General features: G+C 40.1%; 1 protein-coding gene across 9 annotated transcripts in view; it reads left to right on the plus strand.

Moving 5' to 3' along the window:
- LOC110109286 (protein PHYLLO, chloroplastic) overlaps positions 1-27,500 on the plus strand; it is a 110,248-nt gene that overhangs the window by 11,463 nt on the left and 71,285 nt on the right. For all 9 annotated transcript variants that reach the window (XR_003699620.1, XR_003699619.1, XR_003699618.1 and 6 more), the window contains 2 exons: positions 8,397-8,514; positions 9,209-9,325. Coding sequence is in view for 6 of the 9 variants with exons in the window: in XM_028691989.1 (XP_028547822.1) it covers positions 8,397-8,514; positions 9,209-9,325 (235 nt within the window). In the remaining 3 variants the exon portion in view is untranslated. The remainder of the gene's footprint in view (positions 1-8,396; positions 8,515-9,208; positions 9,326-27,500) is intronic.

Below are 27,500 nucleotides of genomic sequence, written 5' to 3' on the forward strand. Positions count from 1 at the left end.
AAAAGTACAAATGGCCATCTACGAACAAGTAAACGCAAGAAGACACACACACACACGCAACGGTCGATTCATGCAAGCTGATGTAGAAACATCTTGACTCCTAATATATTATCTCAGCAATACAAAGTGAACTGACAATCTGCAATGCATACGAGTTTTGTTATAAGAAGTTTGTTGCATATACAACAGATGTCAGTGAGCATACAGAAACACTGGGCTAGATGCATCATCTACAAAGCAGGAGGTTCCGTTAGTGACTACGATCCCTGCAGGCTGAGTGTGCACGACAGTCTCCTGTACGAAGCAAACGAACAACCTAATCAGGCAACTCGCTAGCAGCAGGCTCCAGGATCTCGAGCACCACGATCTAGATATACAGTAGACGACAGAGGCATCTACAAACACAATCCAGCAGATGTTGAGTCTTGGGACCTCGACCTGCCGCGCGACATTGATATGAAGCGAACTGTACCTAGGTGCAAGCGGAAACGAAGGCGTCTTCAAAATACTTTCAAAATATCCCTCAGCACGCTTCACCGCACGCTTGGTATTGATACACATAAGTACCAATACCAAAGTAATAGACACAAAAGGGGTACAATGTTCAATCTTAAACCCGCAGGGCCCCTTGCGAGCGTTGTTATTAAAGTACACCACGTGTACGTCTAGGATGCTGCGTGATTATTAACTTAAAAACGCAGATCAACTCTAAGGATGAGATAAGAGAGGCTTATCGGAGTACTACCACTTGGCTCAAGGTAATAATAATATGGCCGGGCCAAGACCATCAGCTGCGAGCCTTTAGCAACCTTCTAAAAGCTTAGCGAACGCGTGATTATTGAGTACATATGGTTCACACGATGACGTCAACGAGAGATGCTCGCGCTGGGTGTATAAGTTGAATTCGAGGTTGGTCCGAAATCCCAGAGTCCTTCTATCGGATCAATATTGGGAGTCGACAAGGAGTTCGACCACCTTCAAGACAAATATATCTGGTCCGCTGCTCAACTCAGTGAGAGACAGGAGAGTTGCATTTGTTTAAACCGCTTCTAATATTAGCGTCTCAAACACTAAAAATCAAGAGAAATTGCAGCGTAACCACAAGCGAACACAAAAGCCAACGAATCTTATCCCTATGCAAGGTAGATGTTGATAAGAGGTCAGACAGGTTCAATCAACAATGGAAATGCTCACCCCACACCCTGATGTATGGCCCGTTTGAATGAAAATATCAACCGGACGGGGTACCACATAATATTCAAATGTCCTTCCAACTTCAATTCCAAATATCCAAAATATCACCAATAAAAGTCAAAATCACAAGAATCAAATAGTTTAAATACGTAAATTCATACCAATCAACACACTTAAAAGCAGAAACAATCCAGCCCTCCGCAACAGTTTGCCAGGGGTGGACAATCCAAAATCTACTTCTTGCTACACAAAGAGTACAAATTGCCTAGTGAAAAATATCACTAAGGATTCATTCTTCAAAACAATCTCCTTGCCGGGATAGCACTACAGACAGTGGTCGAGTCCTCTGACCGGCGTCCTCTGCCGCCAAACTATGGGCAAAGCAGGAGTATGGTCACGACGACCCGTAGGTCGGCCCTCGTGACGGTGGTTTTGCCGTGCCAGAAATAGCTACAACTGGCCGACAATCCGTTATGTGGCAGCGCCTGGTTTACGATTCCTTATTTTGGGCATCAAAATCCTTGGATAGTGAATCATATGGATATAAATCGATAGGCATCATCAGCCCTCGTTAGCTAAGGTGGATTCAAAACTTTGTCGCACCTTAGCAAAATATCCAACCCACGGGTCACTACAATACCATTGGACGAAGGCAACCAATGGCTGCCAGACAAGGATCCTTCAGTACATGGTTGGGATCGACTACCCTCTCTCATAGTTTAAAAATTACGCAATATGAGGCTCGCTTGGGCCCGCCTTTGCGCAAGTTCCAGTAAAAAGCACGTCTCGATGCTACCGTACGAACCTCAGAATTCTTTTTTTAATAGGACTGCGCCTCAACTTGGTGGGCCGCCCTCGCCTCATGGCATGAAGGCTTCGCTCAACGCTTATATTAAAAACTACATAAACCTTAATAGTAAATGCCTGACATGAACTCTATAATGAGAGGAAGGAAGGGGAGAGGAGCAGTTCCACACATAATGATATTCCAAAATGAGACCTCTTAATGAATGACATGCGATGACATTATGTAGTTTTTTATGTGAACTATGTCTTTCATTATTTTTTTAAATTGAATTATGTGTTACACTCGAAGAAATAATGGGATTTGGGAAAGATAGAATTATGAGTTGTAACTATAATTTCATGTTGATGCTCTATTATTGAGCATTTTTTGACTATTCACTTCATCTAAATCCTTATTGCCTTTTTTCATGTTTTATAAGAGTCACGACTATAGCATCGTTAGTATATAAAAATTCACTCATTTATCTTTTACGGCTTACATCTTTTGAATTTTGAAAGGACTTACGCCTCAAAATGCCTTGAGGCTTACTGCCTCGCCTCACGAATGAACGCCTCAATACCCGAACACGCAATTTTAAACATTGCCTCTCTAGACTAAGTAGGACACAAGGTGGACGATGGCCCGGGAGCGACGGAACCATGGGATCTTGATGGGTCTTCATCCCATCAGTTGCGCACCCACATACCGACTTTAAGTCCAGATGGTCGAAACTAGTCTTCCAGTCATTATTGAAAAATCGAAATTTCCTCAAATGCATCTGCAACCCTAAAGTTCCAAACCATAATGAACTTCAAATTCTCAAACATGCAAAATCTCCAGAATTTATTCTATAATTCCATTCAAGCTCATTGCTGCGCTAGTAGCGTATATAGCGTTCAAACACGTATTATATGCAATGATTATTATTATTATTATTAATTAATGATAACTGAAGTAATTAAATATAATTAATTAATTATATTTTAATGTAATATAGCCGACCCCACGTAGTGGGATAAAGGCTTGTTGTTGTTGTTGTAATTATATTTTAATGTAATTAATAATAATTAAATAATATTTGGATAATTAATCATAATTAAAATAAGTTAATTATAACTAATATTATTTTAATTAATTTAAAATTATTATAATCATAAAATAATAATGATAATAATAAAATAAAAAAAAACCCTCCCTCTTTCCTCTTCTCATTTACGGGATTTGTCCAGAGCCGCGCTTGAGAGGGAGAGATCTACCTTCACACAGTGAGCTCCCTGTGTTGCTCCCGATCAAAACTTCCGATCCAGCAGGCAGAGGGGACCCCGTCTAGAGAAGTGCAGTCGGGAATGGGATCGGCTAGGATGGGAAGGAATACGAGCTCGGGAGATCCCGTCGGGGTCGGTTCGCAGAGAAAGGAGGAAGGATGCTCGGTTTCAGGTAATGGATGGCTTCTCCCCCTCTCTCTTCCTTGCTTTCTCTGTTTCTCTCAAGATTGGGGGGATCGTGGAAGCAAGAGGGAAGATCAGGTGGCTTCGGGTAGCACGGTAGGAGCGGGAGGTCGTGTGGAGTCGAAGAGAGCAGCGGAAGCTTGAGTGCTTTGTTCGTGAGAGAGGAAGTCACGTTAAAAGCTCGCTCTCATCTCCCTTTTATAGACCGAGTGCGGCAGCGTTGAGGCGAGCAAATCCCAGAACGGCGCCGAAGGAACAACGATCTCGTAGGATTTCGGCTGTATTTGAGCGGGATTTCAGGCTTCGACGCTCCGAGGTTGGCGAAATATCGGCCGAATTTGCGGGATTCTTGTACAGGTATTTTGAATGATTAAAACTTTTTTTTTGTATTTCTTCTGGATCTTATCCAGAGGTCAACACGATCGAGCCGATTCAAGCCCGATGGGCCGATCGCGGTCGATCAATTCGATCGAGCGCCATTGAACTAAAATTGACCCAATTTAAACTCAAATAAATCAAATTAAAACCAAATCGATCAAATCAACCCGTAATTGGTTCAAATTGAACCCAAATCAATTTTGTCGAACCTTGTAGAACCAAATTCGACTCAAATCAGCGTTGATTCAATTTCAATTTCACAAAAATTGACTCGATTGGACCTAATTAAACCTAAATCGACTCAAATTGTTCCAATTTGGTTCAATTCGGGTCCAATTTCAGCCCAATTGACCCAATTGAGGTTCAATTTAATCCCAAATAGGTTAAATTTACCTTTTTGGCCTTTTCTAATCATTTCCCCAAATCTATAAATCTAATTAGAGGGCTCAGATTAAATCAACGACTTCCAAAGATTGTATCATGCTTGATTTCTATGGCTGTAGCAAGGATAGAGCGCTGAAGATCATATCTTCAGGTAGCAGAGCTTTGTTTCACATATAGAGAGAGCGGGAGGGAGGCGGGAGTGGGCATTCGACTCGAGTTATTATTATTTTTCTTTTGCTTGTCTTTTGCGTGTGCCCATTCCGAACCGAGCAAGAGAAAGGAAGAGGATCGGCTTGCATCCTTTTCCTTATGTGTGGATCTTCCGGCCGAGACAGAGGGAGGCGGAGGCGGAAGCCCTCACTTGAACACGTGCGGCCTAGTGGGGTCAAACGACTCGGCCGGCTAGGGGTTCAGATGGAGTAGGGCCTCCGTTTCATGGCCTCTTTCGTTTGCGATTGACTAATGTAGGAAACAAAGCAAGCGAGGGCAGGAAACCGAGCAAGCGAGGTCTTCCTCTCGCATGTGTACGGTATCCAGAGACGAGCTTTTTCTCTTGCATGTTGATCCAGTAGGTGACTTCATCTCCCGTACGTGTGTTGAAGCCCGACCGGACCAGACCTAGGTGTAGTGGGGTTGTTGTGTGGTTTTCTCTTCACGACAAGGTATCTTGATAGCCTTAGTGCTGCTATCTTTTCTCTTTCTACAATCAAAAGAGAACTAGAGCTTCACTTTCTTCTTCAACTGTCTTTGCGAGTTCGGGAGATTGAAATCAACCTTTGGCGAGTTCGTGATAACGGAAGCGGTTTCCGGAGTGGATTGGACAACAAATTTTCCTTCCTCCGTTTCTCGCCTTTGCAAGGCGGGTGAATTGTTGTTTGTGTCGTGACAACCCAGTTAGGTAAAATTCCTCCAAAACTTAGAGACAAAACTTAGGTCTCCAAGTTATTGATTGTGTGGTTGACGCTCCAAAGCCATAGGTTCATAGAAACCTATGCGCTTTTCTTTCCAAAACCCCAAAACAACCTATTTGTTCGCTGTCCTCTTCGCCAAATCATGTGAATCCGGTGATTTCGTATGATTGCTCTCATGTGAGAACTAAAAGAAGGTGGCGGCGAGGCGTTGAGTGGTTGGATTTGTGTTCAATGTCCCTATCTTGCATGTAAAGTTTTCATTTCTCTCTCCAATCCATTGCCTACAACAAACCTAGGCTTCGTCGTCATCCTATTCAAATTTGGTGGCTATGCACTTGAATAAATTGCATGATTGTTTAGGGATTAAATTATGCCAAATTAATTAAAAATATTGTAGGTCTCTTGCTAGGTTCTTCATTTTCCAAAATTTGTAAATTTTATGAATATGTTCAATCTAATTCTAAATGGTTGTAAAATTAATCCATGGTGTTCTCAAATGAAAGTTTCATGACAAAATTGGCATGAAATATAGAAACTTGCATTAACAAAAAACTTATGGATGTTTCTAGAAGATTTGTTGGATATTCGAAATGTATTTAATTTTGTTGAAATGATATATTGGTAGCTTGTCGGATTTTACATAAATCCTCAAAGATTCATTTTATAAGTCCTAGAATAAGCAAGACCAACCATTTTGTACATGTTACAAAGCTTGTGGAGAGATTGATAAGTGAACGGTCGCTCTATTACGCCAATCCTTAAAATTTGAAACTCGTCGTCATGCCTTAATGAACCATTCATGACAAAATTGATTGGAATATTCTCAAAGCTTCAGATGTGTTTTCTTACCTAATGCGAACCAAAATGATGTGCCCTAGATCTCTTACTAGGATCACCAGATTTTCTAAACTTATAGTTGTCCTAAATATACTCATTTAATCTTAAGTGTTTGTGATGCATTCATGTTTTTAGTCTATTTTGTTTTGATGTATTCTGAATAATATTAGTTGTGTTTTATATTTTTTTATAAGCTATCCAATGATGGAGAGCATCTAATGATCATGGTAGGAAGTGCTTGGGCTTGACAAAGTCTTGGGCTTGCTTGCATTTGGTTCCTTATTGTCCTTGGGCTGCTTGCTGTTCTCGGATTGATGCTGTTTGCTGCTCTCGGGTTGGGCCTTGGCTGCTTGGTGTTGAGCTTAAAAATTGGGTTCTACTTGGTGTTAGCTCATTAATGCTTGAGCTGAAGTTTAGCTCATTAATTGGATGAGTAAATTCACTTCCTAGCTCATAAAATCAAAAAGGTATGTGGAGTGGATCTTATCTCTTCCCCTTCTTGTGTCTCTTTGGTTTTTTCTTTGAGAATAAAAGCTGGCTGGCTCTTGGGATTTCTCCCTGGCTGTTTCCCGTGAATTCCTTGCCCTGTTTCCTGTGTTGGCTCCTCGGGTCCCTCTCTGGCTGCTTTCCCGTGGCTTGCTAGCTACGGGAAACCCAGCCAGAAGCCACGGGAAGCCCAGCCAGCAAGGGACCCGAAGGGCCAGCATAGGAAACAGGGCAGAGCTTCACGGGAAACAGCTAGGGGATAAAATCGAGAGGGAGTGACCACGGGAACAGCAATAGACAGCAGAAACCGAGAAGACAAGGGGAAGGGAAGAGACACAAGCCCACTCCATAATAATGAGCTATATAGAAGTATACCTTTTTTATTTAATGAGCTAGGAAGTGCATTTATTCCACCAATTATTGAGCTAAACTTCAGCTCAAACATTAATGAGCTAACACCAAGTAGAATCCAAATTTTGAGCTCAACACCAAGCAGCCAAGGCCCAACCCGTGAGCAGCAAACATCTCTAAACCAAGAACAATAAGCAGCCCATGGACAAGAAGGAACCAATTGCAAGCAAACCCAAGGCTTACTATGCCCAAGCACTTCCTACCATGATCATTGGATGCCTTCCATCATAGGATAGCTAAAAAAAAACATAAAACACAACTAGATATTGTTCAAAATACATCAAAACAAAATAGACTAAAAAATATGAATGCATCAAATGATGAGGGGTTTAGCATATTTCCTTTTTAGATTTTGTTGTCTTTCAACAATAAGCATATAAATAAAGGCTAAATTTCAAAATTTCTTGTTTTTCCACCGGTTATACTTAGATGACACACACACTAGGCATATAAGCTAAGGTTGAGATAATGAAATTTCTTCATCTTCTCTTGGTATACTTGATTCTAAATATTAAATATCTTAAATTGAATTGGGTGGAAGATTTTATTGTAATGTATCATTACACCCGTGACTCCAAACCTGTTATTTTAGGCTTGTAAAACGTCTATAACTATTTGAGACTCTAGAAGTATTTGCTAGTTTTTTAAGCTCCAGCTCTAGAAGTAGTTTTTCTATGATGGATGTCCAAAAGACCTTGCATTTGCTCGTTCTTGCAAAATTAATTTGTTTGTTGGATATATGCATTAAATTATTCACGCTCTTAAATACGGAAGTTCCTTTAATCTTAAGCAGAATGTTGGCAAATGTTGTGTTAGTTGTGTCTTGGTATTTATGTTTTGTCCGCAAGAGTTCATCCAAAGTGATGAATTTTCTTAAGTCTCTGGTTTCCATTGTCCCATGTTTGATTATTGATGTTTAGAAATAGGAATTATAAATCCTCTGTCTTGTAGCTTATTAAACTTCCAAAAGCAATAATAGGGTCTTTACTAAGGAATATATTTTGGCTGCAAGCCTTAGTGCTTTGAATTATAACAGCAAATTTTTACCTGGAAAAAAGGATGTCTGTAACTCTGTATAAAATAAAAGGGTTTCTCCAGTACATTTAGAATAAATATTTTGAAATCTTGTTCTTGTTCAGATGAAAGGGCATCATTGATAAATTTTCTTTCACACGGTTACTTGCTATACTTGACTGTTAATTATAAGTAAAATTGCTGTGTTTGGATTTCACTTTACCTTACAAATGTGAAGCATGTTGTTGGATTTACTGAAGTGCACATTTGTCATTTGTTGACTGTATGCTTAAAATTTTGTGGCAATTGGTAATACTGTGCTTCCAATTTGAGCAATTTTGCAGGTTTGCTTCCAGAACGGATTTGGGAAATTTTTTTTTTCAAGTGTACCATAGCAATTCCCTGAAATAAAATACCTTACTGACTGTACATTCTTCAATTTTCTGTTTATGCGCTGTAAACAAATAGAATCAAGTATTGCCTTACAAAGTTATCATAAGAAACTAGCCAAAGAGATATGTGACAACCTGATTAATTTTTCTGCAGATACCTTTCCCTTGAATCACCTCTTATAAGTGCTTACGGGTTCATTGGAATTGATTGGAACATGGAATCGAAAAAAATGTTTAATCACCCTGGTTCATTTTATTTTTTTATCCCTCAGGTAATACCCTCTCCTCAAAAACCTATATCCTTCAAATGATCAGCCCTCTGATTTATTTGTATGGTTTTCTTAAATTCTAGGATAGATTTGTGAGCAATTATTGGGGTTCCTCTTTAGTTATATAATGCATAACATTGACAACATAGGTATTTCCCTATGAAAATGTTTTTAAATTATATGGCCCCTGCAGTTCTGGCAGATCTCAATGATTGCCCATCAATAACTGGATACTGCAAGATGTAGAAATCTTGATGGTTCCAATTGATGGTATATGCTTATGAAGGAGCAGATATAGTAAAAAAAAGATATGATTTTTGTTCAAGTATATGCATCACTTCTTGTTTTTTTTTCTTTGCAGATGAACAAACCTCATTGAATAGTATAGTTCTCTAGGTTTTCTTTAGGCTATCTTTAGCTAGGAAATAAAATGGATGAAAGATTTAAATCAATGGTTGCAAATTCTCAATAAAGGCCATTTGATTTTTTTTTATTTTATTCAAGCATTTTTGTCGGGAATAACAATTCAAAATCAATAATTTATGTTTCCCATTTGTGCTTTAGAAAATGCTGCTTAGATTTGTCCTGTCATTTCACAACTTTTCTAGTCTCTACTAAACGATATTTGTTCAATAATTTTGTACATAGCTTTGCTTCAGATTTATTTCCTTAGAAAGATTTAAATATTACCTTTCAGATAGAGGTGAATGAATTTGAGAATGTTTCTTTCCTGGCATCAAATTTGGTTTGGGATAATTCCTTATCATACCCATTAGAGGAAGCAGTCCATTCCTTGGAGAGAAGTCTCAACCAGGTGCGTGGTTTTTCAAGCTCTCCATTTTTAGTACTTTGCATTAGTTGTTTTCTTGACAGCAGACATGAATGTTGAGATGTTCCTATGCTTCTTTCAGATGAGGATTACTCACAATTGTGATTGCATTGGTCTCATTTCAATTTTTTTTTAGATTTTTGTGATTGACTGAAAACTTCTATATATACTTTTTAATAATAGCAAAAATAACAATTATCACTGTCGAAATTTGATAATGTTGATATCCTTCCGCTGAAACTCTAGAAATGGATGAGATTTAAGAAAGGATTTAACCTAAATCCTTCCAAACAATAAAAATGACACCTTTAAATCTAGTATAATCTTAAATCATGTTTCTCCTCCTTTTGCCTTAAATCCACGAGCCTCTCAATTTCCACTTCTTTACACATTATTGCTCCAGTTGCCGCTGATCACATCGATGCCTTCTCCAGCGAGATCTCATGGTGATCTCCTTGCCATGGTTTTGAATACTTTGAAATAATGAAGTTTGTTAAATTCTAGTTGTTTGATTATCTAAATAATGAAGTTTGTTAAATATGTAAATGCCATGATTTTGAATACTTTGTATATAAACCCTTTACATATATGTACTCTCTATTTTTTTGGAGTGGGGTTTATTAATTCATCAATGAGCTATGTAGACGAGGTTATAGGGTTGTTAAAGTTAGGGGTTGATGGATTTGAGAGGTTGGAAAGTCGATGTGGCATGAGGTGGTTGCCAATGGAGTGAAGATTGACAACTTAGTACGATGGAGATTTGGACAGTTTCCAGTGAATTTGAATGGTGGTGCGAATGTGTTGACATATTTTTTTCGTGTCGAATCGATTCAAATTAACTCGAATCGGACGCGATCAACTCAATTGAGCCTCATCGAACCCAATTCAATTAATATTGGACCTAAATTGAGTCAAATTAAAATCAACTCGGTACGTATCGACTCAAATCGTTTCAAATCGAACCTAATTTAAGCTCAATTTCAGTCCAATTGATCAAATCCGGACTTAATTGACTTCCCAAATCAGGAAATCTAAATCTAGGGATGAGATTACCTTGAAATTCCAAGTCTGCGCAGCTGTCGTTCTGTCCAATTTAATGATCTCGTCAATTTGGATCAAATATGGGTGCAAAAGCCTCATTTCGTGCATAGAGAGAGCGGGAGAGAGTATTGGGGTCCTATTCTGCTTCGTGCGTCCCCAAGCGAATAGAGAAATTATTATGTGCGGAGTACGGACGAGAAAAACTGTACGTATTTGCTGCGTATCTACTGCGTATTTGTAAATACTCAGATGTTGAGTATTTGCTGAGCTTTTGCTGTATATTTGCTGATTTGCTACATATTTATTGAGTATTTGCTGAGTATTTACAAATTCTCAGCAATCTTCCCGCCCGGAGTCTGCACAAAATAATTTCACAAGCAAATGAGAGTGCTGAGTGCAAGAGAAAAGGAGTGTGAGAAGGTGGCCTTCTGCGTGCGTGCCTGGGTCAAAGACGAGAGCAATCATCCACATGCAGTTAGAGGAGAAGAGCAAGTGGTTCTCGTGCGGATTACCAGGGACTAGATTGAGCAGGAGGTCGAGCGGGGTAACTCCCATGCGCTTGTTTCTGAGAGCCGAGCCGAATGCATGAGGAATCAACACTCTTCATGCGTGCGTCCAAAGGAAACAAGAGCTTCCTCTCGTGCATGTTGCTGGAATTGTCGATCGAGAGGGAATTGAGTGCATGACTCTTTGCGTGCAAAAGAGAGAGTCGACCGAGCCATTTTCATTTTGTTGTGCTGTCCAAGTGAAGCCAAGGGATGGAGGAAGTTCATTGTTGGATGATTAGACCACTGTAGTTCCATATTTCTATAGCCAAAGGAGTTTAAAAGCATCTTCTTCCTCATATATCCACTCCGATGAGGTTGTGTGGACAATTTGGACAGCAAACTCATTCATGTTTCTTCCTTTATCTTGTCTTTTCAAGAAAAGAGGATACCGACTAGCACCGTGACTTGCTCTGATTAGGTATATCCCTCAAAATATAGCAAAACCCATAGATATCTAAGTCATTGATGTGTGCATGACATTGTCCAAGCCATATATTCCTAGAAATCCCGCATTTTAATTTCTAAAACTCAAGAATAGTCCTTTCATTTACTGTCCTCTCCGCAAAATAGTGGAAATCCAACGATTTTCACTTGTTTGCCCTCATGTGAGAGCCCGAGGAGGATGACAACGCGTGTAGTGTAAAACCTTCGGGCCATAAGTCCTGACCCAAATTCAAATCTTCGGGCCACTTCGAATGGAAGTCGTAAGCCCCAAATCGATTTAAACAACCAGGTAACTTCTAAATGAATTTATAAATCCCCAAATTAAATTAATCATTGGGTATTCTAATAGAAATCCCAAGCCACTATAAAAAAACAAACTTTATTTAACCACCGCAGTTTACTTGGGATCCTTGAGAGAAGGCAACCCTTGACTGCTAATTTTCTTTGGACATTACGATCAGTGATAACTAGTGTTGGTAAATTTAAACCTATGGCATACCCGGGACGACTGAACCATGAGATCTTGATTGGATATATATCCATTTCTCCGCAATTGAAACTAAAACAACTAAAATTATTCATCCTTAATCAAGAGTTCTCTTTTACGTAGTAAGTTGGGTAATTAGTTATGAGGGCTTACGCTCATAAGAAGTAAGGACCCAAATCTAATTGAACCCTTATATTACCCTTAGAAAAAATCTGGTTAACTATAATCTGCCTTATGGAGAATGGAATCATATGTCTGTGAATTAGGATTCTTGCCTACGTGCAGTTTTCTTGAGCTAACTCATTTTCAAGAAAAAAATCCGATTCTTGCCTATGTCACCTATTAATTCCATTATGATTGTGAAGTTGAGCGAGGGAGCGAAACAACAATTCCCTCAAGCCATTTTGAACACAGGCCACGCTGGAGCAATTATTCAGTTCAGAACTATTTTCGAAGTCATGTAGTTTTTCCCTAATGACAATGATGATGTATTGATTATCAAAGGCGCTTTGAAAGACCTACTGAAGCTGTCAACGAAAAGACTCCCAAAAAAGCCTCTGTATTTTTAAGGCTTTTTATTGCTCTTGTCGCTTCTTCATTCACTCAAAAGAAAGTTACCAAGCATAAGCTGAAGTTTGTTGTTGTCAATCCAGCTAGCTAGAACATGATTCAGAGTGAAGCCCTTGAAGAATATAACACTGAAATCCTTGCTGTTGGCACTAAGGGAAGGCTTGAAGAAAAGCCACTGCTCATTTTCAAGCTAATGGTTGGGAAACACCTTTTTTGATTCAGAAACCACTACCTCAGGTTGAAGCAAACATCCCTATTGATAATGGATTCGAGCTATTAAAATGATTGAAAAGGAATAGAGCTAAGGGCGAAATCAAGAAGTCTTCTAGGAGACTCTCGCCAACAACCACCACTGAAGAAGGAAGAGTTTACTTTTTCCAAAATATATAAAATACTGAAGGACATCAAAGATAGAAACTTACAAAGAAGACTGAGAAGACCTGTTAATAAGATCATCTTCTCTAACACGACTCATTCTCGAAAAAATAAAATTTCAAGAAAACCTTATTATAGAGGATATCAAACATCCTCATCACCAAGAGCCAAAACAATATTGTCCTAATATGGGTCAATACCTATATTGCGGAAGAAAACAGTTGGGAGATCCTGATAGTCTTATATGCAAAAGGCTATAATAAAATGTATGACAAACGAAGACCCCAACGATCATATCATGAATCTTGTCATTCAAAGCCACATTTTGATTTTGGTGGTCATTAGTATGTAACCACACAAATATAGCAAGTTTGGGTTCCAAAGAAACCTAAATATCCTTGGCCTCATAAGGATGGCTGTGATAAGAAAACTCACAAAGGGCGGCTCAAACCTTATATTCAGGAGTTATCCTTTAGTAGGAAAACTTTTGCTGACAAAAATATCACAAATTCACAAAGGGAGGAGCATGATGTTTATGATGAATCCCTTGATTCTCCAATTATACATTGGAAGCGATAGTCCCAACTTGGAGATGATCTCAAGATGGATGAGAATGACAATTACTACGATGATGTTGAAGAATTAGAAGGTTATATTGATCCCATGGATGTTGAATTTGCTCGAATGGTTGATCTTATCTTTGATCAATTTAATTAATGGGTTTACACTTGCAGATATGCAGCTAAGAGAACTCTCTAATCCTTAGACCCAAATTTTAAGTATCCTATCATTTAACAAAGTAAGTGATTTTTCCTTCCATGACATTTCAAAAATAATACTTAGATGTTCTTTAAGAGTTTCCTTCTGTTGGAATTCATCTTACCCTATTAAGTGAATTTGACAAAGTCCTGAGTTAAACCATTATGCATGTCTACCTTACCCTATTAAATGGATAATTCTATCTTATTCAAACACTAAGAGAACTTTAAAAAATACCTAAAAAATTACGTAGGTTTATCTTGATATAATGATTAATGATTTCACCTCAAAAGGTAGAATGTCCATATCATTACATCTTAGGATTACATAAGTAGCAGACTTGATTCAAAGCAAGCTGTGACAGCTTTATGGTTCTTTATAGCATTTCTAAATATGGAATAATTAAAAATTAAATAAAAGCTTTAAGGCACAAATAATTTAAAGTGAAACCACCTCCTTGATTAAAATTAAGCATCTATATTCCACAATAAAATAAGACACCAATTGTAGTGTGACATACCACACAACTGACACAGACTTAGGTGCATAGCCCCTAGGCATGCTAAGATTATGATTATTTCTTTTTTGCTCATGTGGTTGATATTTTGGTATGATGCTCTGGATTGTCTGCGTTGTGGGCACTTGCCCTTAAGTGATTAAGATAGAGATATATTCTCTTTTTTATAGGTGGCCATGTTAAAAAGGGGATAAAAATAAATTGTAACTATAAAATGCTTTCTTACAGATGTTGCTTAAAAATCTTCCAAAGAGGCTTGGCTGATAGAATAGAAACAGGGGTTGACATTTCGTGTGTCAGGCATCTTTGGGTTTTTTTTTTCTTTCATATAAATTGCTTTCTAATTATCTCTTTTATTTTGTAGGTTTGAATCGTTAATATTTTTCAAATGTATTTGTTAGACTTAGGAAGTATTATTTAGAACTATGTGATATAATTATAGGAGAGATGGGTCAGAAGGATGAACCTACCTTAGGGGAAGCCTTAGGTCCATTTAGGAGCCAAAGCTTCGAGTTTGTAATTATTATGGGGTTGTATAAGGCAGACAACTCAACTGCCACTTTTAAGGCTTTCTTCCATAATTATAATAATTTAGCCATTATTTATTTACTTTCTTGTTGGTTGATTTAGATATACACATGCATGATTGATTCTTTACTGAGTACGTATTAAAAATACAATTTTTTAAGGTTTGTTCACTTGTTTTTGCTTAGGTGTGGCTTAAACTTAGCTTATACAATAAGCTCTTAGGATAAAATTAATCTTTTACATATTAACATATAAATAATATAAAATCAATCATAGGGTAATCGGTTTTCAAATGAAAGAAAATTGCATGACTCACTCTAATGAGCCAAAATTTCAAAAAAAAAAAAAATCATGCATGACCAATGTGTCTCATATGAAAAGCCCTCACTTAAGGACCATATAACCAAAAAAAAAAAAATTGTATTAAGTGAGTCAGCAAATACATATCCACATGGTTGGGTATCTTAACCCAAAAAAGCCAAGTTTAGAAAGCAAGTTTTTTTTTTATGTTTATTCACTTGTTTTTTGCTTAGGTGTGACTTGGACCTGTGTTATACGGTAGACTCTTAGGATAAAATTAATCTTTTTACATATTTACATGTAAACAATCTAAAATCAATCATAGGATAATCGATTTTCAAATAAAAGAAAATGGCACGACTCACACTAATGAGCCAAATTAAAATAATAATAATAATAATAATAATAATAATAATAATAATAATAATAATAATTATCATGCATGGCCAATGTGTCTCGTATGGAACTCTCACTTAAGGACTAGATAACAAAAAACTTTGCATTCAGTGAGTCAGCATATGCATATCCACATGGTCGGGTATCTTGGTACAAAAGCCAAGTTGCAAGTCATATTTTCTAAATCAAAACAACCTCTCTAATTTTCATATGCATTGAGACCAGACCTCATGGTTTGAAATTGTTTACATGAGTTTAGCTTATAGCCCTTTACAAGCAGAGTTGTAAACCCAGAGGTCGGGCTGGGGCTCATGCTTCATGTGAAGTGTAGGTTTGTAAGTCTCTTGCACTCTTTTAAATTTTGGTTCAAAGCACTTTCCCTCAGTAGTCTCACCTTAGCTTTAGGATCCGAGGATGGTATTAACTCCAGTCACCTCATAAGCCCTCATCTTTCAGGAATTTCCTTCAACTTGTGTTATTGGAATATAAACCTCAACTTTCTATATCAAATTTATCAATTCAAATGAAAATGTAAATTTTAAAATATAAAGCCCAGCATATGATAGTTTAAGTATCTCTGAGTTTTCTTAGAATCAAGTACTTCAAAATTTTCCTTCCTATGTCTTTCATTCCTAAAGTCTGATTTAAAGTTGATCACATCTCCCTTGAAATTCTCAATGACCAAATTTTTTAACAAGAATTTCTCGAACTTTAAAATGAAAATATTTGTCAATATTTTGACAACTCTAAAGAAATCACTAGTTTAATCGAAAGTATTTTCAAATAACAATTACTTGAGATTTAATTAACATAGGGGCTTGCCTCTATGGGGCATTTGTACCCCTAATAAAATAAACTTTATTCAACTAAATATTGAAAAATAAAATACCTTTTTCATGCATAGATTCAGATAAAATACCTTTTTCATGAGTTTTGTTATTGAGTCAATAACGAAATAATATATTTGTCTTTCAGTATAAAATATTATTTTTTTGCCATGCTCTATCACAAAATATCTCAATCTGTTGAGAACGACAAAATTTCTCCAACAAAATGGTTTGGGTGGTTGGGTTGGATAGATTGCATCTATTGATGATTGGGTTAGACATGAAGTCAAGGGAGAGGATTTGGCGCTCACCTGTGTGCAAGTTGTCAGGTGAGAGAGTCATTGGCAATGGGAGAAATTAGGGAGTATGTCCAGAGATGAAAGTTGCCAATTTGAAAAGGAATGTAATCTTTGGAATGATAAGTGAAGGTTGTGGGAGCATCAGAGATGTCGGAGAAGAGTGATGAATTGTTTGTCAATGACTCCTATCAACAGAGAAAGAAAAGATTGTGTGCAAGGGAGAAACAAAGTTGAGTGGGTGAATAGAGAGTGTAAACGTGCAGGTAGAAGAGAGCAGAGTGCGAGCAAGTTGTTAGAGAGGTTGAGTGCAATCGGGCATGAGATTGAAGGATTTGAGAGTCTGCAAGCGAGATCAGGTGAGTGATAGCATGTAGTTCTAGGAGAGAAAATCAAGTAAGGAAATGCACATCATAAAAAATGATAGAGTGATTGACTGAGATGTGTTTTAAGTTTTATTTTTATTTTTATGATTTTCTTACATGCCACTTTATTCTTATGCATTTACATATCTAATATCTAAATCATTATAGTTACTTATATAGCACATTGATGTCTTAATGATGTAAAAAAGCCAACTTATTTAAAATAAAATACCTTTTTCATGCATAGATTCAGATGTAATTTTGACATTAATATATTGCAAAAGTAAATATAAAGATTTTGACATTAGATATACAAATATCGAAGTATTTGGAATGTGTGGAAAATGGGTAGAAGCAGTGGGTTGTGTTTTGTGTTGTTTTTTTTAAAGTGAGGCTCAACAGCCTCACTTCAGGAAGGCACTAGCAGGTATGCCTGAGATTTTCGATCAAGGAATAATATGGAGTGACACCCATAGTTTTGGAAGCTATGTATTTTTTAATTATATTAAATATTCATTCAATTTAAATAATAATTAGAATATATATATATATATATAGACACACACACACTTCAATAACATCAACTTCAAACTTTTGTCCCACTACTTGGGGTCGGCTACATAAATCCTTCTCTCTTGTGTCTTATTAATATTTAAATTCTCATTTAATTCTAATAAAAAAAAAGGTTATTTCTAGTACTTTTAGGTCCCTTCGCACGGGGGCAGCGCCCCTTGGACCCCCGGCCAGCCCCTATATTATGTTTCTTGGACAATATTATATTTCTTTTATCTAATCTTGTCGTTTAGCTGGTGATTATGTCAGATTCCAGTTCAATCTTTAAAAAGAAGACTGTCAGCAGATGGAAATCATATTTACGTATAGGCGAGCACATAAACGGGGGAGATAGCTTGGTATCGACAGACCACTAGCTGTGACTCGGGAGTTCTCCTCGGTCGCGCTCCGAGCGTTCGGAGAATCTCATACCCAAGATGGAAGGCAAATTTACTATCCGCCAACAACAACACCGTCGTTGGCCGTTGAGAGAGAAATGCAAGGTCTCTGGGAGCTGCGATCAAGCTACTGCGCATCCACCACATGTGAAGTTTTTTGCACAGCATGCATGCGCACAGTGGTTAAGCGCGAAATACGAGATCTAATGACTATTTATCGTCACGTCATAACATTCGGCGGCGGACAGAGCGCTGACATGCTAGATGATCAATTTCATAAGGATCTAAGAGTGTCGCCAACACACCTACAAACAGCTGTGGTTTCCTGTGCGAGCGCCACACAGTACATTTCTTCATGGATCTGACCAACTCGTCAGCAACTTGTGGTATGTCACACCGATCTCTACTCTATTTTCAAGCTCGACTCTTATGGGGGAGCGTACAATCTCACGAGTTCAGTGGGCTGCAATCGAAGTGCCGTTGCATTACGTGAGCACAGTCGAGATCGTAAAGAGAGAAGAAAATGGATGGTCAGCTATGAAGAGAGAATGAGGGTGCGCATTGCATATCTATGATTTTCAGTAGGATGGATGTACGATGACTTGGCATTTTCCATTTTATGCTCTGCATGATATATTTCGCCACACACTCTATGCCATACAGCGAGTGATGATGCCGGTGCGCTACATTCTGGCGAGCAAGGCTTAGTATGGATACCAGCTGGCATTATGAGCATAACTCGCTACGTATTTACCTGAGAGTACTGGACTTGAGCCTGGTTTGAGAGGTAGTGTAGCTACGCGATTGACTTTTTAGCGCGCCATGCAGAGAAGGATATCTTGGATATTTGTTGGTCGTGTATAGTTACCATGTATCATCAGACCTAGAGCCGAGAACGATGGGGATAGCTTGAGCTACCCTTTAGTAGGTGATGAGCCAGTGTGTTCCAGATCAGTATGCAGCGGTTCCACGTCTTTATCATAGAGATGCGTATGATCGTAGAGAAGTTATGGAATGCGTTATTTTTATTCAAGTATTGAGGGCTTTTATGTGTGAGGACGCTTATCTATTAGTTTGCTTGAGCGGAGGCTAGTTATGCGAATTGTAAGAAAAGTATGTGGCATCAGTCGAAAGAGTGGTTCTTGGAGACGGATTTAGAGTTTAGGTGCTTATTCGGTTCATTTGCCTATATCGTGTTCATCAGAGACATTGTTGATACGTCTTTCTAGTATCCATGATTTTTCCATTCGACATCCCGGATTTGATCGCGGTGATAGCTAGGAACTGCCCATGTGCGGCTATATGTACATTGTGTCTCAATCACATTTAATCCCATAGTCTGGCTGCTCCGTTTGTGAGATGCTTACGACAGCATGTGCTTTCGTGCTTCATGGGCAGTGTTCTTGAAGAATGCAAAGCGTGGCAATAACAGCTTTCTAGAATATTCATCTTTTCTCACGCTGTAACTGGGTTATGAGCACAGGACCACATCGAGAGTGGCCACCTAAACATGCAAAGTATGCTCTGTTGCCGAGAGTCGAGCAACGCGACTCGTTTTTGGCAAGACAGCTATTCCGCTGTTATAAGGTCTAATCCAATATCGTTTCTTTCGTATCAACATGTCTGAAGAGCGCGTTGACAGAAACATTGTCGCTATATAATGTCGAGGGTAAACTCATATCCCTGTTCGCAGGTCCTATAGTCGCGATACGAGACGGACAATATATATAAAACAATATACAATTGGTATATACAAACATTAACTCACAACGAATCTTAACCACTTACAATTTATTTTGGAACACTAATTGAGTCGAGAAGCGTAATTCGACCTTAAAATAGCTGTCCTTATTATTGTAGTTGTTGGTTGATTGCGAGTCTGAGCAAGAGAAGACCACTCACAATGGCTTATGCCATAATATGACATCAAACCATATGTTGAGATTAGTGAGAGCACAAAAGAGGCAATATGCTGCGCATAGGGCGCCTGAGCAGTGTAGTTCTATATTAACGCATGATGGAGTCGCAATTACCCATCAGCCCACGCCTAACATGCAAGCGAGCATTTTCTTTATAAATCCACTAACAATTAAATCCTATCCTATCTATATAATCGCCCGAATATACTGTAGAGCGCCACAGAGATAAGAGAAATAGACTGCAATGAGCACCATCTGATACAAGATTATCTATCAAAGAATGCTACACCTGTATTGAGTCAGGATTCTAGAATATATTCCCGGGAGATGAGGACTTCATTTGGGACCGACTCCAGAACTATGCGTTAATATAGAAGAAGAATCCAAGCACCTAAGCCGAAAATCTCCAGCGTCAATCAGAATTATCTCTTACTAACACAAAATTAGCGATCAGATTGTTATATTAAGAAATTACACTTATGAGAGAGAATAATTTCGAGTCTATTTCTTTTGCCAGTCATAGAACCTTGGTGTTGCTAATATGGACAAGGCGAACCAAACCACAATTTCTACTCAGAAACGCACATTATGCTATAAGCCCAAGAGCTCTAAGTTCTGAAGCCATGCGGAGTCTCATGCGTGGTATTTCGCGCAAATGCAATTGGACTCGAGTCGCTCTGAACATGTAAGGTATGTCATTAGCACAGAGCTGAGCACCTGTTTGATTTCTTAATATAATAGACTTGACAATTGAATAATAGTCTATATGTAGATGAAATCATCTTAGATAACTTGGACAAGCTTCTATTAGTGCATAACACACATAGAAACGCAAATTGTCTTGATCAATGAGTCGCTTAGACCGAGGTATTAGTCTTAGGGAACACAATAAGAGGAGACGAACAGCTGCGTATATGCACGCGAGACTATCTAAATACACAATGATATATACGATGTCATAATAGAGTCTATTTTCCTTTAGAACTGCACCATAATATGATATGGCATAAATGCAGAGGCTAACGGTATAAACGTTAGAGATGTAATGAAGTCTGATGACACCAAAATATGACTTTCCATTGCTGAGATAATAAAGAGACTTTCTACATGAGCCAGAGTGTGTGTGGCTACTCTATGTTCTTTATTGTAACACCAATCACTCACTGAGCAAGATTCCGCTGCCCGGGAAAGATCTAAAAGAGAGGAAAGAAATGAACTTCTCAATTAACGGGCGATTGATGGTTGAGCTGATTACGGAGAAGCGATGTAAGCGAGGAGAGTGAGAATGAAGGAGAGAAATAGAGATAAAGAGGCAAGGTAAAACAACATGCATTCGAGCACAAGACGTCAAAGATGGAGGCAGGAGTCATAGGACAGTTTTCCTATGGACACGCCACTATGGTGCACGAACCATTAAGGTTAGTAGAGAAGGCACTCTGCCTTTACCGCCACACGTGTGCGCCATGTGAAAACGAGATCGGATTGCGCACTATTCTTGAAACCATGGTAACGCTAAAATTGGTACCAGCATCGCTAATTCTTCACGACCGACATAGGTGGGTTCAGTTATACATACTTTCTACACCCGACGCTAATGAAATAATTGCACCGCGAGGCCATGGGTAGCTCGCACCACAGTACGCTCCTAACGAAGGTGTGCACGAAAGATTTAATCCGTTGAGCGTTAGAACCGAGGATGAGCACTTTAGTTAAATGTCTAACTATATAACATTTGCTCCGAGATTTGTATGGGAATGATTCATAAGAAGAGTAGCGACAGTTCGCATCTGAAACTATTATCCATTCACCGCACATACGTGGATTTAACGAAGAAGATTTGTGTTATCACAGAGTCTCCTTGAGACCATTACAGACAGGTAGACATCACAGTAAAGAATTCTTGTCCTCACATTGCGAGTTCGCTAAGTCGAGACCCAACTAGAGAGTCAATAGAACGGTTTAAATGAATCAATAACGGCCTCTTTCATGTACTTTAACACACTCTTACCTAGTTACTCGTATCTCCTTTTTGTACCTACTATCACCTAGACTCTCTAATTAGACGAATACTCTTCCGTACGTCGGTTTATCCATTCTGATTATTAATCATATCATAGCTCCTATTATTATATCGAGTCAGGCTTAACTCATTTTCCCAATCGTTAGTTCCTCAGGCCTCTCGTACTGCACTACGTGCTGTGTCATGGTTTTCCCTGTTGGTATGGGCTCTTTCTTCTAAACAAGAGACGACCTAATACAGCCGCGAGATGCGGCTATTACAGAATCGCTGGCTGCCGAGAAGCGACCGGCTCCACCGCGCGCGCGCACACCAGCCGTCGCCGTAAGCGAGCACGTTGACTGCTCGACCTAGTGGCCTCACATTCATTGGTCGAGCCCCTGTGCGATCGCTCACTAAGGTGCGCGCTCGCAGTTGGCACAGCCATTGACACAGCTATTACGTTCACCCTCAATACAAGATACTGTAAAGTCGAGACTAAGGCTATCTATTATCTATTTGCTATGCTCGGCAGCCAAAATTACACCGACGCTAAAAGACCTCACCCATAAGTAATTAGATGATCTCCACTTTAAGTACAAATCTGAGGAATAGTTGAACATCTAAGAGAAGCTGGACATATACAAATAATTTTAATCTATAATACCAGAGGATCAGTCTATTAGAGCTCTACAAATATATGTTCGGTCAACGACGTATCGAGTCAGTCTTCCACTGAGAGAGCCTGTGGATCTTTCTCCGTCATCATCTACTTTTATTCCGCTCATGTAGTTAGAACCCGACGCTTATATTTAGGATTCAGATGGCGGGGCTGAAAACACTCGATGGTATATTTAGACGCTCCATCCAGGGCCCCATTCTATATACTCTATGGGTTGAGTAATAATCTTCTGTCGTTAGAGAGTAGTCCCCATCCCATTGGGAAAGAGGGAAAGAGTACATTATACATTGTAGGGCCGGTAGGTCATTTCCACTACATATTTGACTTGACTCTGGTAGAGTTAGACTTAGGGGTCGGTGCATTCGGTCGCCTTCCAGGGACTTGCGGTGTCGGTGAGCAACCTCCTATCATGTACTCCGCTCTAGGTCACACGTCAGCGTTCTCGCATTGAACGGTTATTTGAACTTCGCAAATCCTATATTGCACCTCGAGTCTCACGCACCAAACACAATCCTGAACTCCGCGCTGCATGGACTGGATATGTGTCCTTCGGTCTTCTAGCGGGCGTACACCCCCGGCAACGTGCTGGTCTGATCACTATGGGTCGCCATGCAAGCCCCTCAAAGTTTGTTATTTACCAAACCAGGGGCAATCGTCTATGGAGCCTACCTTCTCAGGGTCTGGTATGCGCCGATGTGAGGCATCTCTTGTCAAGGACACATTGTAGTCGCATATTTTCGGCTCCTTATTCGGAATATAAATTTTCTTATATTCTAATCTTCTCTATATTTTAATGCCTTCTGGTGGTCATCTGCTGCATATCTTCAACCATTCGAGAGGCGTGTTTAGCACTCCATCGGGGTGAATTTTTTGGGGTTTAAATCAGGGGTATGATAATGATTGTTTCGTCGCATGAACATTTCACTTGCTGAACTGGTGGGGTACCCGTTAAATCTTTTCCCGAACTGCAGTTTGGCTGACTCTGGCTTCGTTTATATCAAAATGGAGGGGCTTTGAACAGTGCTGGCCATCCGTGGTGGTGTGGTATGCGTCATTGACGATTACCTACTTGGTCATACTTCCTGGCTGGCGGTAAGCTAGCTTCTTTTGGTTGTTCAAGGCAGTTCTGTGAAGTGGCGAGTTGTCTGTGGCCCGGAAAAGACGAAGATAAAACTAATGAAGCATATTGGGTGGGGAAAGACACGGGTGTCGTTTCCCCGAGAATTCGATTCAAGAATTCTGCTAAAAGGAGAGAGAAGATTTAGGTAATAATTGTTCTTGTTAAGAAAATTCAATCGGTTGTTCTCCTGTATAATCCGTTATTCTTTGGTTTTGGTTCTGGTAATCCTACCTGTGACATCGACGAGTAAATATAACGTTACATAAATCTTTTGTTCTGCACGATTCAGTCAAGCTCATCTATGACCAGAAGCGCCGAGGCTTGTATAATGTCTATCTCTAATGGAAAGATCTATAATAAGCAGTGTATCTTACGCGTGTGGTACCGCATCCTAATGATCTATATACTCAACGTATTATTGGTAGATACGCAAATGGGTTTAATTCCGAAGACTTTGGTAACACTCTTGCGATCTTCTGCGATCCTGTGTTTCTAGTATGCGATCGGCTTTTCTTGAATTATTCTTGCATACACTTCCTGTTTGCCGGGTGAAGGTGCGAATGGAGGCCGTGACATTGAGTTTCTCAAGTCCTAAGTTTCGCGCGTGATCACATCAGTGTGGCTTTCCTTGCCACTGACTGGACTGACATGCATCGTGGTGCCTCGTGCACCTCAAACACTTTTTCGGCTTCCGAGTACTCTGTACTTATCAGAGAAGGATATCGCTTTTGCGCAATGGCCCAGTGCTGTCTGATCAGTGTTACTTTGCCTTCGATGTCAAAAATGCATATACATACCATCCTACCATCTTGCACTCGGAATCATCGCGTGGCTTCCAATTAGCACAACGTCGTCATAATGCATACTTTCGCATGAGCTGCCCAGGATATCGTACTTGTACGCCGAACTCGACTCGTACGTTATCATATAAAAGCACCTTCCAAGTTGCTGTTCCGTTTCCTCTTTAACTAAGGCCCACCAACCCCGTTGTCAATAGGGAATCAGTGGCAGGCCATGTGCACAAACAATAGTTGGCGGCTCAGTCCTCGGGCCTACAGATGCCTACTACCTAACTGTCATGCAAGCAAGTTGCTCGTCTCTGTTACTATTTTTCAAGGAATGACAAGTCCTTAATTTAGTACTATCCTTATCCTTAACTCAAATGCAAATCCCTCTTCGAGAAATCTGACAGCCAGTAGCTGGACGCCGCCAACTTTACACCAGCGCAAATGGATCGTTCATTCCCGTGTCACAGTTTTTAAATCGTAACTAGGACGAATACTCTTAACGCAAGGATGTTTTGGTTGTAATTTATTCTCCAGCCGACCCGGCTTCATCCAATGAGATCATCTGTACGGGTTTTCCTGCAGGTTTCAGAATGCTCGCTGGGCGACACAACAAGCGTAACTTTCACAGGTTTTTTTTCTGTTTTCTTTTCGGTCTGGATGTCGCTAAAGCCGTGACCTTCATATTTGCCCCATCGGAATAATTAAAAATTTTTCTCATAAATCCAATCAGAAGACAAATTGCCATCTTTGTCCAATCTACTTTATTGGCAAAGACCGGTTTGAGGGCGCAGATTCTTCCTTTGCCCAAGTTGCTGGAATCGGGTAGAGAAATTTGGAATTCAGTGGATCTCATTTAGGTGCGTTTGTCTGCTATTCACAGTCTCAGAAGTGTAGTTAGAGTTGGCTGACATAGGATTGGGAAATATGTGTTCGCATATGTCCCTATTATTCAACGTGTCACATGATGTTACTACACCTTGGGGTCTGTCTCCTTCTACACACCCCAAACAATATGATCTCTCTCCTTCTATGAAGTCCCTACGACATAACATTTTTCAAAGGATATGTGGTACATATATATCACGTTATCTCTTTCCGGTCTAACGTATCACCTATTCCCTTTGTCTTCCATCCAATGGTCTGATGCCACATGCTATGTGTTTTCAATGCTGAATTTTGTGAATGGTCTGGGAGGGTCGAATGTGTTGCATTGCGCGCTATTCTGGCAATGGGCAAACGAACGTATTCACTGGAAACGTGGAGGATTTGCATATGTCAGTCACTGCAGTACATTTTTTGCTACTGACGAGTGCAAAATGCTTGTCAAGCTGCCCGCTCGTGTATAGATGAGAGAATGGACGGCTGGATGGACTCGCTACCTGTGTGTTGTGTATCCCTGTGAGCTATGGGCCTGGGCCTGCTCCACGACCGATCGGTTGCCAGCCAATGCCTACTGTCTGGGCCGCCCGTGGAGAATTATCATGTCTTTACGATCTTTTTCGCTGTGGTATTGGTAGGTATGCGGCTAGTGCTGTTGATCGAATTGTTGTTAAATTTCCAAACGCTCGGCTATACTGGTCCTGCCCCTCGGACGGCTTGACGTTGAAGAAGTGCATTCGATCTTTTTGTTTCGGTTGATCCGTCCGCATGGGAATGGGTATGAGTAGCGCGGGGGTTGAGTATGGTGGGTGAGTGCTACTTTGCGGGAAACCACTTATTGGATTGCTTCGAAGGCTCCTTGCAGCCGGGAATTTTTCTATGGGAATTTGTCGCATGAAGTGCACAGCGAATATCGTTACGCAAACATGCGGAGTGGTTGCCGTATTGCTCTGTCGCCTCTTAATCAGCGATGTATTGAGAGTGCTCTTTGCCAGAAATTATGAGTTTTGTAGCAGTTCCCCTTTGGTATAGCTGAATTGCTCTTTGATGTCCTTGGCTCTTTCGCCGTGGGTCCGTAGTGGGCTGCGGCGCGCTATATCTTAGGGGCGGTCGTTATCTTCTAGTCAATACCAGTCACTATATGCTCTTCGCCTGGCACACTACTTCCTAACTGAAGCCCATGATCGCTTTGCATTGAGGAAGGTCTTCTCCACCTCTCGCTGAATTAAGACTATTTAGCGTACTATCTGCTTGATGCACATTGGACTTGGTCTGTGTTGTACTGCGATTTGGCCTGTTATAGCATACGAACGTCAAGACATCATCTTAGAACTGAACTGGGACTGCAACCACCTTTTTTTTTACCATATTTTATGACCACGTAAAGGCACTTTGTCATGAAGACGGCTTCTGTGACCTTTGTCCCAAAGGTTGCAGCACCAATTATTGCTATATTCCATCATGGGTCATGCCAGTTCTTTTGAGGCCGTTGGGGAATTCTGTGTCTAGTCGTCCACGTATATTTGCTCATTCGCGTCTCTACGTTTTGCCTGTTCAAACAGTGCGCATTCTCTCGGGCCGGGTGTCTACTGGGGTGTGGTGGCTTACAGGTCACAAGGCGGCATGCTCGTAAGTCCTTCACTTTGGCAGGTAACACGATGCGAACTGTTTTAGATGTAAGTGAAATTTGCTGGGCTATCAGCTGGTGTCGTGCTCGTGTGGTGCATCGGTGAGCATTGCCGGGTAGTCACTAGCATTGGGGGATGCCTGGTCTCCGTGTAGGCAATTGGCATGTTGAAAGACGAACAAGTCCATTTCTGAATGTTTTTAGCCGGGCGGGGGGAGAGCGTAGAGCGAGCAATTGGTGGGATTGCACTGTGGTGCATGATCGTGTGCCTGACGAAGGGCGTTGCCCGAGGAGACATGTTTGTGTTATTGTTTTAATGAGTAACTTTGTGCAAGGCGTGCAGTTGTGTCACTGGGGATGGGGTTGTGTTGAGACGGGCCGTGTACATTTTTGTAGGAGATTGCGATGGTTCCAGAACATCTGAAACGACGACCGTTGTGGGGAAACATTGGCCCCACCTTATTATGTCCTCTGAGCGCTAAAGGTATCCCCCACTATCTATCATGACCGCTCGATATCCTGTACGTTTCGAGGCTAGGTGTGGGTGCAGGTGCTTATGGCGCAGGCCGCTTGGAGAAAACACACCACTTGCTTCCCGCGCGTCTGTTTCGAGTCAAACTCCTCTCCAATTCTTCGTCTTTCTTGCCATCGCCAGACGCCCCTCTGCCCACCTTTGCTGTTCTGGGCTGATGCTGAGCTGAGCTGAGCTGCGGTCCCGACAGCTATTTCTGGATCCGGTTGCTGTC

Source organism: Dendrobium catenatum, unplaced genomic scaffold (assembly GCF_001605985.2).
Source record: "Dendrobium catenatum unplaced genomic scaffold, ASM160598v2 original_scaffold_98264, whole genome shotgun sequence".
NCBI lineage: Eukaryota > Viridiplantae > Streptophyta > Magnoliopsida > Asparagales > Orchidaceae > Dendrobium > Dendrobium catenatum.